Below are 19,063 nucleotides of genomic sequence, written 5' to 3' on the forward strand. Positions count from 1 at the left end.
TGAATAGAACTTCCCCCTTGATGAGTTATCGATATCCGAAAACCATTTTTGTATGAACTGGTCATGGAGTCTTTGTTTAACTTTAATTTTTTTTTAAATTCAAATTAACGTTTCCTTGTACATGCCAGATTTCACTGTTACCAGTTTAATCAAAAATAGATTTTACATAATTAATCCACTTAAAAGAATTATTTCCATTTTCAAATAAATTAAACATAAGCTTGTTATAATCTATAAATATCAAGAATAAAAAACAAAGCCTATCACGATTAACAATTAATTAACATATAAATTAAGTTTTTTTAACACATAAATTAGTTTTACATTTTGTGAATTGTAGATCTATTGTTGGGCAGAGTGTGGACACCTGTGGTGTAACAACTTCTTGTTTACAAGGTGTCAATTAAAACTTGATAACATGTTCGTGATTTACCTGGTCATCGAATAATCCAAACCTAATATACATGTCACACTGTGAAATTATGTCTCCGAGACAGGTGTATATTCAATAGAAACCCATTATGAAACTATCAAATAAAATGAGCTCTGATACAATTTATGTTTTAGTATCAATTATTTAATATCAGTTTTTTTTTTAATACAATATCAAATTATGTCTCTTTTTCAATAATACAAATCTAAAATCAAAATTACATTAAAATAAATAATTATATATGAACTCAAATTATTTAATTAATTATGATAAATTTAACACTGAAACAGTTTATATTATGCTTAAACATTCGTCTTTATTTCGAGTACTTTTATTAAAGACTTTATTACCTAAGGTTTAACTAGTGGCCGCGTGTTTTTACGGGATTTCGCCGAGTTGCGAATCTCTTGTATTATATGTCGAAATATAGCAAATCATTTTAAGTGCAAAATAAATAATCCAAAGTAGAAGTTTTTTTAAACGAATTGGACATCACATGAGATAACAGTATCCTGAAAATTTTAAGGTTTTGCATCTATTGAAAAAAAAAATGTAAACCTATTTCAACCGGCATCAAACAAGTTGATTTACGTTTTGAAAATCTCTAACATAAGCTTTATAGCGTTTCAGATAAATAATTCAGAACTATGTGGTTTACCAAGCGCCCATCATTTAGGAGTAACAGTGAAAACTGACCAACTCGCAGTAGGTCAAATAGTATGGTTAGGTTGAGTATGACTTTTTTGTCTATATATTTTCTACTGAACTTTAAGCAATAAAATGGCTCAAAACACGTTGTGTTATCTCAAATTTGATTTCAAATTTTTCTGTTTTGCTCTATGAGGGGGCGGACAGGGGGGTACCTTTCTTCTTTCTCCCGCCCCTTCTCTCCTTTCTCCCACCCCCTTTCTCCTTTCTCCCGCCCCTTTTCTCCTTTCTCCCACCCCCTTTCTCTTGTCTCCCGACCTCAAACATGAAAAACTAATGTATAGAAATCTCGTTTTAATAAAAATCGATCAAATTTGTTGCTTTTTTGATAGCTAGTCCCTGTCTTGTCCTTTCACAAGATAGAAATGTTGTTTCTTCTGCCTCAAGAACCTCAATATTATTTTCACTGACTGTTAAGCTGTCTGTTTGCATTGAATTTGCAACTGAGTTTGATGCACGTCGTTTCCCGATGGTTTTTTTTTAAAGTAGAAATCCAAATGCTGCTAAATAAGAAGAAAAACATATCTGTTATTGGACTGTTTAGAAGAAATTCGATATGATTTCGGAAGTATACCTCATGAGGATATTTACGATCTTTAAAAGAGATTTTATAACAAGTACATATACAAGTATGTATGTTAAATAAAAGTGTTGTAAATGGAGATATGGGAGATTCAATAAGACTGCAACTGGCCAATTAACGACACACAAAAACCAAAGACATCTAGATAACACAGGACAAATGCAGGATGGACGAGAATTTTTATACTGCTAATTTGTAGATTTAGAAAAGATAATTTGGTCCCTTGAATTTGAAAGTTAATAAGTATATTTACTATGGTAAGTATAAAATCTATCAAATGACAACATCACACCTTCAAAACATTAGTCATATTAATTATAATACAAACATATATCAATCTAGTCTTTAAACAACTCGTATTTCAGAAGAAAACTCAAACCATTATGAAATAAGGAGATGTAGTGCCTATGAGACATCTTTCTATCAAAGACAAAATTATGTTTTGTCACAAAATGCCTTATAAAATAGACCATCATCAGATACGCTTAATACATATTTTGGTCCCGGAAGCATACTGTTTTACCCGTTTCCATATGACAGCCCGTCCCTGACTTGGTATACTAGTATATAACTGAGGGTTTATTCAGTTTATTTCTTATTGCTAAGTTTTTAAGATTCAACTTTAAATTATGTACCAGGTGTTAGTATATATACCAAAACTGCGCATATTGTCAGGATTTTTGTTTGTTTTTTGTTTTAAATGTCAGGTTGCTTAATTTGGCATTTTGTTAATATATAAATGCACGCAGAATACATAGCCCTGCTTACTCCTTCTACATGTACAATTTCAAGCTTGAACTTTTATATTGTGCAGAGTGTTTTAGTTATATAGAGGGTGCATATATATTCTCAGGATTTTATATTGTATAATTTTTCACGAATGACAGAATGTTGAACTTTGTCTTTTCAAGTGAAATTTTGAATACAATTTGTAAAGTGCCTTAATATATTATCAAAATGTTAAAATGAGCAAACTCATTAAAAAAAATTACACGTTTACACCATGCAGTATACTTGATTAAGAATATGTATTTCATCAAGATATTGTTTGTATGTATCATTTTTTACAACTAACAAAATTTTAACCTTTTTTGATGGTTGCATTAAATGTGTCTTTTAAACACAACTATTTCTAATTGTATTGAATCGTCCTAAACATGCATGAAATATTTGACACACGGAAGTTGCGGTGGCATCACCCTTGTCTAATTTGGCTAGTAGGGTTAAGTTGAAGATTTGAATTTCTTTATAAGCTAATTATGCACCCGGTTAGGACGGAATGTAAGTAACCGGACAGGGGAAATGAAAACAAAATAACAAACACCATTCAGATCCCGTTACATATTTTCATACCTCTCCGTAAAAATAACGTTATTTGATATGCAGTAGCGTCATCCCTTTTCTGTCAAATTCTTTGAATATCGGTCAACTTTGACGCAATTTATCTAAAAAACAGGGATGGTAACATGTTTGTTTCTATAAATGCACGGATTCATAATACAATCATTGATATTCTGTTAGTTTTTAGTCTTTCTCCGTATATATAAGAGATCGTAATGATTGAATAAGTGACGACGCTTGGTGTATTTATGAGTCGTTTTCATTAAGCCTACTATGACATTTATTAGCACTTTCCTCGAGCTTTGTATTATCTAATTTAATAAAATAATCAATTTCCGGCTCACTTGTATTATTTTTTTATAAACATTTTTGTCTCCCTTATCTACCCCTTTTCTCCTTTCTCCCACCCCCTCTCTCCTTTCTCCCGCCCCCTCTCTCCCTTCTCCCACCCCCTCTCTCCCTATCTCCCTTTACCCTGTCCGCCCTCTCCTCTATGACTTCTTACTTTTTGCAATCATGTCGGCAGATGAAATCATTGCTTGTACATTTTGAACGATCATCTTTAACCTTTTAATCAACTATTTCAGTTATTTATAAATGGTTGTCCTTCAAATATTTGGCTTTGAGCGTTCCTGATAAAGGTAGATCCAGAAAAGCGCTTCGGACGCATGCAATTTTTGACGTTTTGTTTTCTATCGATTGCATGACGATCATATATTGCCTTATATCATTGATTTTAGTTCTAAGTATTGGTACAGTAGGAAAAATAAATTCAGTGAACGTTGTGCTAGCCTCGAATGTGGGTGGTTGTTGATATCTTTTTTACGCTTTTATTTGCATGTACCAAATACCATTGACTTAACATTAGCAGTTCATCTTAAACTGATCTAATCACAAACTAATACATGTAAACTAAGCAAAAGTTAAAAGTAAATAGACCATGACTGAGGGGGCGGGGCCAAATATTCTCCATGGAAATGAGATGTGCTAATGCTTATACAACTGAACACCAATTAACATTGGCCTACTACTAATGGTTCCCCTTCAAGGCCTTGAACTGACCTAATCACGAACTTATACAAAAAGTCATGTAAACTTAGCAAAATTTTCAAAGTCAATAGACCATGACTAAGGGGACAGAGCCAAGTTATCTCCATGGAAAATGAGATATGCCAATAGATAAAGGAAGATGTGGTATGAGTGCCAATGAGACAACTCTCCATCCAAGTTACAATTTATAAAAGTAAACCATTATAGGTCAAGGTACGGCCTTCAACACGGAGCATTGGCTCACACTGAACAGCAAGCTATAAAGGGCCCCAAAAAATTACTAGTGTAAAACCATTCAAACTATGCTTATACAACTGCATACCAAATATCATTGACCTACCACTAGTGGTTCCCTATAAATTGACCTAATCACAAACTAATACATGTAAACTATGAAAACTTTCAAAGTCAATAGACCTTGACTGAGGGGGCGGATCCAAATAATCTCCATGGTAATGAGATGTGGCAATGCTAATACAACTGCATACCAAATATCATTGACCTACCACTAGTGGTTCACCATGAACTAGACCTAATCACAAACTAATACATTGTTGACGTCACCGCCACCGTCGCCGAAACAGCATACCTATATGTCTCGCTTTTTGACTCCGTCAAGAGTATAATGACAGACTGAAACTTCATAACATATTAGCTATCTGATCAATACAAGATAAGAAGCATCCAGATCTTTTAGCTTTTAAAATGTAAAGCTTAAAAAATAGTTTACGTCACCACCCCCAGATTGAAATACCTATTTCTTGCATACCACCAACTTTTGTCGTAGGTGAGACAATAAAATGATACTTTGAAGTACATGTATTGTTTAATATGCTTGACAAGTATAAAATGCAAGTTTCAGTATGACCAATAATTTAGACTATTATCAATATACATGTATGTACATTCAGACTCTTATAAGTACAACAAGCAGTCATTTGACACTAACCAACAAGCATGAGAGGGCTGTGACAGACCCTCATGGGTAGTCAAGGTTGTTTAACACCCCCTGGTGGTACATGTAGCTCACAATAGCAATGACAGCATTAACTTCAGATGTGATGTACTATAAATTTCACAGAAACCAGAAATTCTCATAATCCAAATTTGAAATGAATAATTATCCAAGGTATTCATGAATTCAGATATGATGCACTATGGAGACACCTAAAAATCCCTAGGGAAAACAGGTTGTGTCAGTCCTACAATACAATTGAGGATGAAAAACATTAATTTTTCTTTTCTATTGCAGGAAAAATGCTACCATTAGACCCTTTTTTCATTGAAAAATTAACAAAGGCTAAAAGTATAGAAAATTTTAATAGCCTCAATGAAAATGAAAAAATGATAAACATTCTTTGCCCATCAACACAAAAACAGATAGAAAGCATAGGTTCCTTTATAAAAAAGTCATTGGCACTAAGGATAGGGGACTCTTAATTGAATTTTGAACTATTTTCATCAGTTTGTTTAATATGATTATCATGATTATACATGCTTTTTTCTTGTCATTTAATGTATATAATTATTAATGTTGTTTTTGTCACAAATCGTATAAGTTGGTTTATATGGCAATACAAGTTTGATTTGATTTGACTATTAGTAATCACTGAAACTATGAATTTTCATTATTCCAATTTGCTATTCTAAATGAATAACTATCCAAGATATTCATGGAATTCAGATATGATGCACTATTAATATTCCCAGAAAACTATGAATTCTCTTTATTCCAAATTGTTATTTCAAATGAATAATATATCAAAGGTATTCACTGTCATCAAGTAATGTAGTCTTTCTTACAAATTGTAAGATGGCTATTTGTTCAATGCACAATTTTCTTCTTGTCCAATCTAATCCGAACATCCCTTCAACATCATGGCATAATGCTGTAAGCCCTATTTGTTATTTACAAAAGCAATAAGTAAACACAAAGTTATGAATTAATCCACTGTTTCACAATTAGCAGCTATGAGAGTTACTTAGTGACATCTATATATATTTCCTATACCATGTATATGCCGGCTTCATAATCTGGCTGGGAATCATGCTCAAACTAATGTGAATTCTACAAAAAAAAATATACATTAAGAATAAAGTACTGAAACTAATCTAATATTGTATATATTTACTTGTATTTAGTATCTAGAAGAAAAACCGGCGAGTCTAATTTGCTTGATAACAAAGTTCTATGACTAATACGACTGTATTTATGACTTATACAATTGAACTTATATATAAGTCTCATATAACAAGAAGAATAAAATCTTTCTTTGGGGTTCTATTTTTAAAAAGATATTGTCTCTCTTTCTACATTAATGTTTTCTTATGTGTGTACTTCATTGAAGGGTTACTGTCTAATTGAGGCTAGCACTTTACATTTGTTTTGATCAATTCTTTAAAGTCTGACATAGTTATTTCTCTCTAAAACACAACAGCTGGTATTTCTTTTGATCATTTTATAAAATTACTACAAAGATAAGTTTAAAGAATGATTAATAAAAACAGAAATAAATGCATTATATCTAAAAATTACTTTATTTTAGAAAGAAGGTATATTCTGGAATCTGGATGATATATTAGCACAAACTTGGTCAATTTGATTTCTCCAGTTAAGTGTGCTGTCAATTTTAACACCTAATAATTTTTCACATGAAGAATTTTGTAATACTTTTGAATTTATTATCAAGTTTGGTTGATAAGTCTGAATTGATAGTTTCTGCTTTGTTCCAGTAACCAAACATTTTGTTTTATTTTCATTAATGAACATGTTATTCCTTTTGCACCACTCTTCAACCCTGTATTAATCTTCTTGAACATCATCATGTATATTTTATATGTTTTTCATGTGGACGACCATTCATGCCAATTCCAAAACATGACTAAAAGGAGATGTTGGGTATATTCCAAAGAGACAGCAGTCCCAAAACCAAGACAAGTAAAAAGGCATCAATGAATTTCGACTAACCATGCTAACAGGGCAAAATTTATGTAACAACTGACAAAGTTCACATGAAAATATAAAGTTTAGGCCACACTAATTTGATTCATAGTTCTTTGGATTGAATGATAATATAAGACAAATCTGTGTGCCGTGTGCAGAGCGTCATCCCTCTACTATAACATGATAAAATATTTACAGATATTTTATTCATCATGTTCATTGTAATTATTCATTTTGAGAAAAGATGAATCCTCCACAACACTTGTTCAATATGAATCCTTATAGGTACACGCCCGGGGGTACTGTACATGATGAAACAATAAACTCATTTTGTTTTATCAACTGTTTTTAAATGGCAACTGTTATGACTCTGTGCATTGTTTCAGGAATATTAATTTAATAACACTGTGAAGTTGTTTAATTTTGATGATTAATTTTATTTTGAACCATCTAATAGATATTCACTTTCAATGCTTTATTATTATTATAAAATCTATTCATGTTTCGTTGTCCATGACTCAGGAATTATTTGAAAAATATACTGAACATGCATTTTTGCTAAATAAGTCAATAAAATTAATAATTTTCACAACATTTTATATATAAATATTTGATTTGTAGTAAAATTCAACTTGAATTATCTCAAATTCTATTAAATAATTTTATAATTGTAATTATTGTACATCGGCATCGCCCACAACGGGCACAAGGTAATTAAGTAAAACAAGGGACATACTTATAAACCAGCGTTAGCAAAGTTATCATATGAAAATGGACATGTAAAGATTTTTTGGTTGTTGGTAATAAAAAATCCAGCGACAAATTAATCATGCAAATTTAGGACGAGACAGTTATCAATACATTAACATTATCATACAATATGTATAGGTCCTGTAATAGGCCATCCTGCACAACCAAACCAATGCACCACATGTTAGGGTTTAACAGTAAGACGATGAACAGGGGTGGATCCAGCCATTTTTAAAACGGGGGAGGGTCCCGACCCAGGATAAAGGGGGTTCAAACTATATGTCCCCTTTCAAATGCATTGATCCTCCAAAAAAGGGGGGTCCAATCCCAGGAACCCCTAGCCCCGCCACTGGATGAAGACCAAGAGTAACCTTTTTTCTATTCCTTTGTCACCCTTGGGATGTATTTGAAGTACATAAGTCGTAAGGGTTTAAATGACATAATTTCATAAACATGATATTAAAAGGGGAGGGGAATGGTGTCATACATGAATTTCAACGATGCATAAACTTTTTACAATCCTACATCCTAACGTTGCATTGGAACACGCCACTATGCACGAGTGCGATGATATAGAACGTTGATTCATACCTGTAGGAACAAATGTGCACATTTTTCCTTCAAAATCTTGGATCCATGATTATTCTCAAATTCTGATGCAGTGAGTGATGGACATGCTTTAAAATATTGTTCATTTCTACTCACCGATTGCAATATTCAGAGCAGCTTATATTGTACTGTAAGTTTCCCTTCTACGATTTTGAGTAAAATATAGTTTGCCGACCTGCTTTTCCGCCGACAGAATGCAACAAAAATAAAGTGGGTACAGTAACGTTAAATCGTTTACGGGTGAAGAATTGTTTTCCGTTTTTAATAAAACTTGACAGATTTGATTAATTATTATCGGAAAATGTCCCTAATGGATAGTAATTCAAATTAAACCAGTTTTATTATGCTGTATAATATATGTAACTAAGTCATATTCTTTAAATTTACTTCACATACACCGACGGAACATTTTCACTTCCGCATAATCATCATGCTAATTTATCAAATATATTTCAAATATAAATTTGAAATTATGAATTCATAAACCATCATCTCCAATAATATATAAACTCTATTTTTAAACGAAGGCTTCTGGTATGTAAAAGAAGTTATAAAAGACTCTAAATAGACAGAATAAAAAAATAAAAGATACCTTTAGGAAAGTCGAATGCACAAGTCAAACACGATTGCAAAATGATTAAATAAACAACAACAACAATATATTTTTTTTAATATAAAACATGTTTAATAATTACATACGAAAAAGTAAGAATCGAAATTGTTTTATTTTTTTAATTAAGTAGACTTGGTAAACTATCAAAATAACATAAACCGTCTTCTTTCTAATTTGTATTTCACTCTTGAAGGGGAGCAACCCCTGATACACACTGGGAAAGTTTCACTCGTTTTGTGTCCAAATTATTAAAATCTGAACACGACTGAACACGGTCTGACAACATCTTGACGTAATTTTGTATCCATGGTCTGATTTCGACTGAATCAGTCGTAACGGATCTTAACAGCTCGCTAGAAGATTCAGTCTTGTTTATCTTGACATGCCTTAACGGACTGATTTACCTGATGCGACTATCGATCGAAACGGCGTCTGAAAAGTTCTTAAAAGTCTTGACGTTTTTCTCTAGCGGTAAATCCAGTCGATTAAGATATGATCAGACCAAAATGACCGTTTCAGACTGAAATCGTGCTACTAGTGTTAATTAATAGGAAAAATTTCTGTTTTTATATTATATAAAAAATATGATGAGATTTAACAACTGAGATTTAATAACTGGAATTTCAATTTCTGGTAACATTATTTGTATGAATCATTTGCTGAGTATGGATTAATTCATCTTACATTTTAGTCTGTCTAACAGCAATCACATTAATGAATGCAGAAAATAATTTCTTAATTTACAGTCATACAGAAATTTCTAAAATGCATTCTCCTTTGGGGAATACCATAGTTAATTTTGAATGCATGACCTTGAATTATTTATTCCTAAGGTCCAGATTCATTTTCATTCACTTTCCAAGTATAGGTACTACCGTACACAGATATTAACCCAAGTATCTTATGTTATGTATTTGTACTTTTTCATTTTGTAGGATTCTGTTCTTCACATGAGCTCTCTGTTTCATGCCTTCATTCTATGTCAAGTAAGTACAAACAAGTTAAATACATTCAGTTTTCTAATCTCTATTTTTTGTATAACAATGTTACCTGTTTTTTTTCTGTATCAGATTACTAATCCCAACAAATATACAAGGAAAATTACAAATTACATAGTCAAACAGTAAGTGATAGAAAGGCACAAAAAAATTGATTAGCTATAGGTTATACTTATTTTGTAACCTTATTCTTATGATGATATATTCTATAGCTTGCATGACCCATTGGAACAGTATGAGCTATTTCCATCTTTTGTCACATTTCTTGTCATCTATTAACTTTTCATCATGAGCATGCATGAAATATTTGACACTGTTAAGGAAACAATCAATCAATTCATTAGCTTTTCTCATTTCATTTGGTTACATAAGACTACAAGGCTTGTTTAAATCAACTTTGTTTAAAATAGTGTATGTTACATGTATGTCTTCATAGAAATTTATCATTTTAATCATATAAGGTAAAAACCATGGAGATCAACCAAAGTCAAGAATTGGTTTCTTCTGTTGAAATACAAACCCAAATATTTTGAAAGTAGATTGACCATGACTTTCGGAAGATCATTAACAAAGATTCCCTTATTCCTCATGATCAGGTGGCAAACAATTTAATTGAAAGATGTTATAAGAATTCATTATTTTTTTCCATCGACTCTTAAAGAGTTGTCCACCAGAGGTATTTCTTTAATATTTAAAAATGGCTTATGTCTTGTTTTTTGTTTCATGTTTAATAGTTATGGTCAATGTATTGTGAGTCTGCAGCTGCTCAACACCCAGTTACATCAGAAAGTCATCAGATAGCATCATCTACTATTATGGACTTCTGGGCAAGGGTAACACCTGGTATTCTACAGCTACTCTCTACACCAAAAGAGGTAAATTATTCTTCTAATTAGTAATAAACAGCAATTCTCATCATTTAATGTCTATTACATTTCCATTAATCATTCTTTTTAGCTTTGTTTAATAGTTGAGAAACTGGATTGAATTCAAATACAGTAGGTTTCTTACATTATATAGATTAACTCAATGATGTCACACATCTTAGAGGGCCACTTAATTCTGTTTTTGAATATTTTTCAAAGATCTTTACATATCTTCTAAATTTCTCTTTAACTTTTCATTTGAATGCAGACCAAAAGGGATAATTTTTAGCAGAAATGTTATTGAATCTTGTATTTTATTTGTCAATATTACATGATTAATTTTGGTTTCTTTCTTATTTAGAGATTACATAACATTTTAAGCCATGAACCAAACTATATTTAGAGATTGCATAAAATTTTTTAAGCCATGAACCAAACTATATCTAACAATGCAAATTTTATAAGAGACTTTTGTTAGATTAAAACAAAAAACTTGAAAAATATTTATATTCGTATAAAGTGTACAATAAATTTAGATAGCAAAAACTTTGATCTGTTGTTTGTCATGACAAATTGGAGGTCAAGTTCCTTGCAAAATATAGGGCCCTTGATTAATTGAAAATAGTTAGTAGGCAGCTCCTCACCATTTCTGTGTGGTAACTTGAAAACAGTTCAACCAATCTTTATCAAATTTTATGTTATTTCTCTCAACATAACAAATTGGAGGTCAAGTTTGATTTTGGCAGTTTTCATTTTGCCTTTCAGGAGTTATGGTCCTTGATGTATTGATATATGGTGATTCATGTTGTTTCCATACATTAATTTCAGAGCTATTCAACCAATTTTGAATTTTTGTTGTTGTGTTGTTTCTGTTGACAAAAAGGAGTTCAAGTTTTGATATTAACAATTTGCCCTGATGCTGTTCAGGGTTATGGTCCTTGATTGCTTAATAATGAAAACAAGATGTTCAAAGAATAATTCGAATTTTAATGTATTTTTATTTCTGTGATTTACAGTTTTCTGAGAAAGTGAACCTACATTTCTTAGGATTGATGGAAGCTTTAAGAGAATGCAACTCTTCGGTATTAGCTAAGGTAACAATGCTATATTTATTAAAACTTTTTGATCAAAATTTATTGTTCCAAAGAAAAGGTTTATCTTCAGGACAGACATGTTTACCTTTTTCAGTATTCTGAATTTTCTTTTTAAAAATAAAGGAATGGAAAAAAATGTATTTAACAAAAGAAGTCTATTTGTAAGTTTTTTGTTTTCTGTTAGCTATCATAATGTTTTTCTTTTTAAATATTTTAGCATATACTGTTCTGTAGGCCTACAATATTTTTGTTTTTTTAATTTAAAATAGCAAAATGACTTTCTTTTGCATTTTTACAATATAATGATAAGCATTTCAGTAGTTTTACTGTTTTTAAATAGATATATGAAAGTAGAAAAGTTTATTACATTTATAGATACTTATATCATTTGAAAAAAAATAATTGGAGATTTAAATAGAAAATTAAAACATAATGAAGGATAATATACATTTTTATTTTTTACATTTAGTTTTTATTAAACCTATTGAATCTAATGTATATTTGTCTATATTTTTCAGCTGTTCCCAATGTGGACATCCATTTTATTCACTTATCATTCACAGGTTAGTTTTGTATTAACAGTTCATTTATATTAGGTCAAATGATGTGTCGATCAAGCATTAAAAACATGACTATTTTTATACGCCCGTTTACGGGATGTATTATGGTATACCTCTGTCCGCCCGTCGGTCTGTCTGTCTGTCTGTCCGTCATCAACATGTCGAACATTAACTCAAAAATGCTTTAACCAATTTGCATAAAACTTTGGTGACTTGTTTATATCTATTGACGTGAGCTCCCTTTCGTTTTTTTATAAAATTTAAACTTTACGTTTCTGAGTCATGGGGTTTTATTCATGAAAAAAAGGGGGATTTTCCAGTTTTCGGACAAAAAGTCAAGAATGCTTTCACCAACTTGCAAGAAATTGTGGTGAATTGTTTATATCTATTGACATGAGCTCCCTTTCGATTTTTATATATTTTGAATTATACGTTTCTGAGTTACAGGGTTTTATTCATAAAAAAAGGGGAGATTTTCCAGTTTTCGGACAAAAACTCAAAAATTCTTTCAGCAATTCTTATGAAACTTTGGTGAATTGTTTGTATGTATTGATGTAAGCTCCCTTTAGAATTTTATAAATTTTACATTTTACATTTCTGAGTTGTGGGGTTTTATTCATTAAAAAAAGGGGTGATTTTCCAGTTTTTCGGACAATAACTCAAAAATGCTGTCACCAATTCTCATGAAACTTTGGTGAATTGTTTATATCTATTGATGTAAGCTCCCTTTTTATTTGCATAAATTTCTAATATGACATTGAGAATTAATTGAACTTTATTTGTTTATAGTCTGACAACAGATTTACTAAGTATTGTGGACTATTGCACAACAGCAAGAAATCTTTAATTGAATATAAATTCAGTTCATATAACCAATTTCAAGTTCTTTGACTACATTTATTCAGAAACCTATAATTTGTCAAATATTTAATTACAATCCAAATTCAGACCTTAATCAAGCTTGAATATTGTGTCCATTTTTGCCCCAACTGTTCAGGGTTGGACCTCTGCGGGCGTATCTAGCTGCGCTCAGCGAAGCAGTTTTTTCTTACATGGGGGAATTTTTTTGTTGTTGAAATAAACATGATAAAGACAAATGATGCAGTAAAGTTTATTGCTCGGCGAAACAGTTTATGTGACTATGAAATACTATTAAAAAAAAGTATGGTTGAACGAGACACCATCACAGAGACCTTCAAATTATCATAATCTAGGTGTCTTTTGCTAATTTGAGCAAGGTCGAACTAATGATACCCCCGCTTTAAAAAAGTGGGGGTATACTGTTTTACCTCTGTCTGTCCGTCCATCCATACATCCGTCAGTCAGTCCGTCTGTCCGTCCCATGAATATTTTTCGTCGCATCTTTCTCAGGAACTACACTACAAGGATTTCTGAAATTTGGTTTCAGGGTTTTATATTAGTCAGCTATTCCGTGTCATGTGTTTTCAGAGTCATCACTCAACAACTTCCTGTTTACCGTCAAGTATTTGGGCAGGGGTATCATCAGTGAGCAGTAGCTCACAGTTTCACTTGTTTGCCTTAAATACGTATTGGTCAAACAGAAGCATATTTACTTACTGAAATTATTAAAGGAAAATAGATTGTTTACATAGAGTCTCAATTTTATTCTTGATGTGTTTATTTCAGAATCAAACATGTATGATTAAATTTCTAATGTAAATTTATCTTTCAATAAAACTGACGATTAAACCATTTTTTGTCCAAACAGTTACCAGGCCACTTACAAGTAAGACTTCAGTCTGTTGAGAACTGGGAACCACCTGCTCCATCCAATGATATGGCTCTTTTCAACTCTAGTGTGTTGTTGTCATGGCTGAAACGTATACAATTCAAACTGGGACAGAATGAAATCCAGTCTTCTGCTGCTACACAGTTTTATACAGTTTAGGAGCTTGTACAAACTGATGGATTGGAAATCTGGAAAAAAAATTGTCTGTTGTTATACTGATATTTACATCTTAGATGGACAAATGTGAATTCAAATTATATAAGTTATAATCTATTACTTACCTCTGAATAGTTGTTCACAGATTAGTCCAACAGTACTGAAAGAACACAAGGATTTATTAAAAAATCATTGCCAAACTGTGTAGATTTCAAGTTAAACAATTACTGCTGGTACAATACTATAGTATTACTAAACTTAAGAAATCTGCAAATTCAAACCATCATGTAGGTTGAAAATCAATTTATATATTATATTACAAAGTGTAAGAGGCATATTTATTATCACTAGATCATCTAACACTCACATATTATTTAATGTGAGATCTGTATTTGGAAATAAACATCTAAACATCAATATAAGGCATACAAGTAAAGCATGACATTTATCTCCTTTCGATGTAAAGTTTTGGATCAAAAGTTTCTTCTTTAGATTGTAATTACTGTTTAAATGTACAGCAATTATATCAGTCCAAGTGATTGTTAAAGATACAACTCATCCTTTTAAAAGTTAACATAAAAAAAAAGTATTTTTTCCTCCTGAATTGTAAATAATTTTGCAAAATTTATCTCTCCCCTGAAAAAAAATCACATACTGTAAATTCAGAAATTATTGCGTGCATTTATAATTGCGATTTTAAGAGAATGTACAAAAATGCGAGATTAATTATTGCAATTTCAAGAAAATAAGAATGTGAGTTCTTATTATTGCAATACTTAACCGGTTGCATTTTTCACATTAATAAAAACCTCGCAATAATTTCTGAATTTACAGTATTTATGAAGAGGTCAGAAATTTCAGTATTTTTTAAACAAAAGAATAATATCAATGTTTTGAACAAATTCATTTCCCAGAAAAATTAAATCAAATTCTGGGTTTTGTCTTAACATTTGCCAATTTTTAAAATATATGAAACTGACTTTTGAAAGATGCAACAAATACAACATTGCATCCTGGGACAAGAAATTAGTTATAATCGTGTCTATCTTCCATAAGAATTTATTCTTATAATCATGTGCAATAAATACAAGATGGCACCCCATGACAAGGATTTAGTTGTAATGGTGTCTACCTTCCATGAGAATTTATTCTTTTATTCATGTGCAATAAATACAAACAAGTGCAATATTGAGAAGTAAGATTTTATAAAATAGCAGAACCAATTTGTTGTGATTAATTTATTGACTGTGTAATTATTTGTGAGTTATTTGATTGTTATTGTTGGTGTAGTTGTTTGTTAGCTGTGATTTAGATTAGTTATGTTATGTCTGAATTATTAAAGGCATATGAATAAAATGATGTGTCAGCTACTTCCACCTCTTCCCCTTTCTACTTTATAGTGACAAACTCCAACGCACTGAAGTTTATGTCAATGGTAATAATTTAGAAGACAATAAATAGACAACACAGGTTTTTTCAGAAATAGATCAGACAAGATTGAATCATTTACATCAACACCTGATTTTAAATTGAAAAAAAAATATAAAGAGAAAGTTATAAAAAAACAAAAGTCTAATTCTGTATTCAATGTGTGCCACCCATGTTTTTGGAATTACCTAGCCTTCATCTACTCTTCAGACAAAAAGTTTTGAAAACCACATTAAGCATAAAATCTAAAAAGAGGCAACACTGTCTTGGGTCAATTTAGACTGAGGTAGTTTTAGTATAATTACAAATTTATGAAAGTGAAATTTTTAAAGATGAAATGTATCATTTAAACCATGTCTGTACAGGGGCATTGGCTACTGTGTGGATTGTACACATGGGGACATATAGTCCTCCACCAGCAGTACTGACACAGTGATAGGAAAAAAAATGTATCATTTGTATAAACCACACCAAAGCAGGAGGACTGGCTACTTCCTGGATTGCACCCATGGGCACTGATAGTTCACCACTAGTGGTAGATATACCGTGTCCCAGTGCTAATAAAAAAATGTACCATTTAAACCACACCAGTACAGGGGCATTGATAGTATAGAAAAACCATCATTAATCCATGCTAGTACAGGAGCATTGATAGTGTAAAAAATACATTTCATTTAATCCATGCCAGTACAGGAGCGTTAATAGTATAAAAAACGATCATTTAATCTATGTCAGTACAGGAGCAAAAAACGCTCATTTCATCTATGCCAGTACATGAGCATTGATACATTGTAGTAGGAAAAAAACGTATCATTTAATCCATGCCAGTACAGGAGCATTGATAGAAGTATAAAAAAAAACGATCATTTAATCCATGCCAGTTCAGAAGCATTGATAGTATAAGAAAATATATTATTTAATCCAATCCAGTACAGGAGCATTGCCAGTATAAAAAAGCGATCAGGAGCATTGATATTAAAAAATGTATCTTTTAATCCATTCCAGTATAGGCGCATTGATAGTATAAAAACGATCATTCAACCCATTTCAGTACAGGAGCAAAAAAAGATCATTTAATCTAATACCGTACAGAAGCATCGTTATGAAAAAAAAGATCATGTAATCTATGCCAGTACATGATAAAATTGAGAATGGAAATGGGGAATATGTCAAAGAGACAACAACCTGACCAAAGAGCAGAAAACAGCCCAAGGCCACCAATGGGTCTTCAACACGGCGAGAAAATCCCGCACCCGGAGGGGGGCTTCAGCTGGCCCTTAAATAAAAATATGTACTAGTTCAGTGAAAATGGACGTCATACTAAACTCCAAAACATATAAATGAACCAAAATTAAAAAACCTACAAGACCAGCAAAGGCCAGAGGCTCCTGACTTGGGACAGGCGCAAAAATGCGGCGGGGTTAAACATGTTTTGTGAGATCTCAACCCTCCCCCTATACGAGCATTGATAGTATGGATAAAACAATCATTCAATCCATGCCAGTACATGAGCTTTGATGTGTAAAAAATGTATCATATATTCCATGCCAGTACAGGAGCATAGATAGTATATAAAAACGATCATTTAATCCATTCAAGTATAGGAGCATTGATTGTTCAATGAAAGGAAGTCTTGTTTAATTCCTATATAATTGTCAAGTCTAATTTTTTATACTATTCCTTTTAAAATGTCTTCTATATTTATAAGAAATTGACATCAATTTGAATTAAAGGTTGTTATACATGTATGTGAATATGCAATATGTTGTCAATATCATCCTTTTTATATGGAATCGTGATTGGACAGTCTAATCTTCCTTTAACACCTCATAAACTTCATGAAAACATAATTTTTTTTTATCTTAGCTGCAAGTATATTTCGCTTGAGTATTTTACATTTTAAATTAAAGATAACTCTTTAACATGTAAAGAAAAATGACATTTTAGAAGACATAATTTAAAAATTTAAGTAAGACATTTTTTACAGCAATTAAAAAAAAAATCTACCATAACTTTCAACTGACTTTACAATAAATATGATTAGAAATTGTTATATAATAGTAACAAGCACTGTCAACCGTGTGAGGTCCTCATTTGTAGTCAAGGTCATTAACCCACCCCTAGTATTAGTAACGAGCCGACCATGCGAGACCCTCATGAGGAGTCAAGGTAGTTAAAGTTCCCGTAGTAGTAATAGTAACGATGTAGTGGTAATCAAACCTATTAGAATTTAAGATATTCCACAACAGTTATTAACATTTCTGACAAGTTACACATTTTCGAATCAATAAAATACATTGCAATTGAGTCACAGCTTCGAATGAACCACAATAGAAGGAGGTTAAGATTTAGTATGAAAGTAAAATCAGAGTAATAGTGTCGTTCCTATTGATTATTTTGTAGATCTTGAATAACTGATAATTTTTGCTGATCCCTATTTCTCTCTATCTATAATAGTTTTCAAGTTAATAGACTAAAATGATGTACTAAAAAAATCGTTAGCAATCTCTCCTATTAGGAGTTGTCTGATGAGTATTTTTACAGAGTAGATATATCTGGGAATTCTAACAAGTTTGCCTGATCGGTCTTTCTCTAAACTTTGAAAATAATAGAACCATTATATTTCACCGTTTTATGTATATTTAAAAGAAAGCTTTTCATCATGGTTCCTGGTTCATTTCAAAATAATCAAAATAATAATAAAGGACAACTTTATTTTCTTATCAATGTTGAACGAATGTCCTGTCAAATATTTTCGAATTAGGATAGGGGCTTACAATCAACAGAGACAACGTATATATACTCTAAACCTTAAAGTTTTTCTTAAATAATGTGTAAGAATTATACTATGGGATTAAACATTTGTTTGTAGTGTTGAAGCTTTCAATATTGTGTTCATTACATCAAAACATTCAGTTAATTCCTTTAAAAAATGAAAATCTTATCGTGTCTATCTTCAGTTTAATCTTTTAAATGAAATGATTGTTCATCTTTAATGACCAATCTAGTTTAAAGTATATAGATGGCATTTATTCAGCTTATCTTGTTAGTCTTTGAAAAGTTTGCCAGCCACTATAAATAGAAGTATATATATAAAAAAATATGAAATAAGTCAATGCACAACCAGGCATTTTAGACAAGACCTCGTAAGTTAAAACTTGCCGACCTATCCATTATCAT

At 31.3% G+C, this 19,063-nt stretch overlaps 1 protein-coding gene and 1 long non-coding RNA gene across 3 annotated transcripts in view; one reads left to right on the forward strand and one right to left on the reverse strand.

The window, feature by feature from the left end:
• Positions 1-15,826, forward strand: part of LOC127738137 (protein unc-79 homolog) — a 91,713-nt gene extending 75,887 nt beyond the window's left edge. For both annotated transcript variants that reach the window (XM_052249268.1, XM_052249269.1), the window contains 5 exons: positions 9,967-10,017; positions 10,764-10,904; positions 11,912-11,989; positions 12,508-12,552; positions 14,279-15,826. In XM_052249268.1, coding sequence (XP_052105228.1) covers positions 9,967-10,017; positions 10,764-10,904; positions 11,912-11,989; positions 12,508-12,552; positions 14,279-14,458 — 495 coding nt within the window. In that variant the 3' untranslated portion in view covers positions 14,459-15,826. The remainder of the gene's footprint in view (positions 1-9,966; positions 10,018-10,763; positions 10,905-11,911; positions 11,990-12,507; positions 12,553-14,278) is intronic.
• LOC127738164 (uncharacterized) lies at positions 5,417-8,833 on the reverse strand. The gene is made up of 2 exons (XR_007999950.1): positions 8,515-8,833; positions 5,417-6,183 (listed from the first exon to the last, which is right to left on the reverse strand). It is a non-coding gene; the product is annotated as an uncharacterized LOC127738164 (long non-coding RNA).
• Positions 15,827-19,063: the final 3,237 nt, after the last annotated feature.

The sequence above is a fragment of the Mytilus californianus genome, unplaced genomic scaffold (assembly GCF_021869535.1).
Source record: "Mytilus californianus isolate M0D057914Y unplaced genomic scaffold, xbMytCali1.0.p SCAF_4, whole genome shotgun sequence".
Lineage (NCBI taxonomy): Eukaryota > Metazoa > Mollusca > Bivalvia > Mytilida > Mytilidae > Mytilus > Mytilus californianus.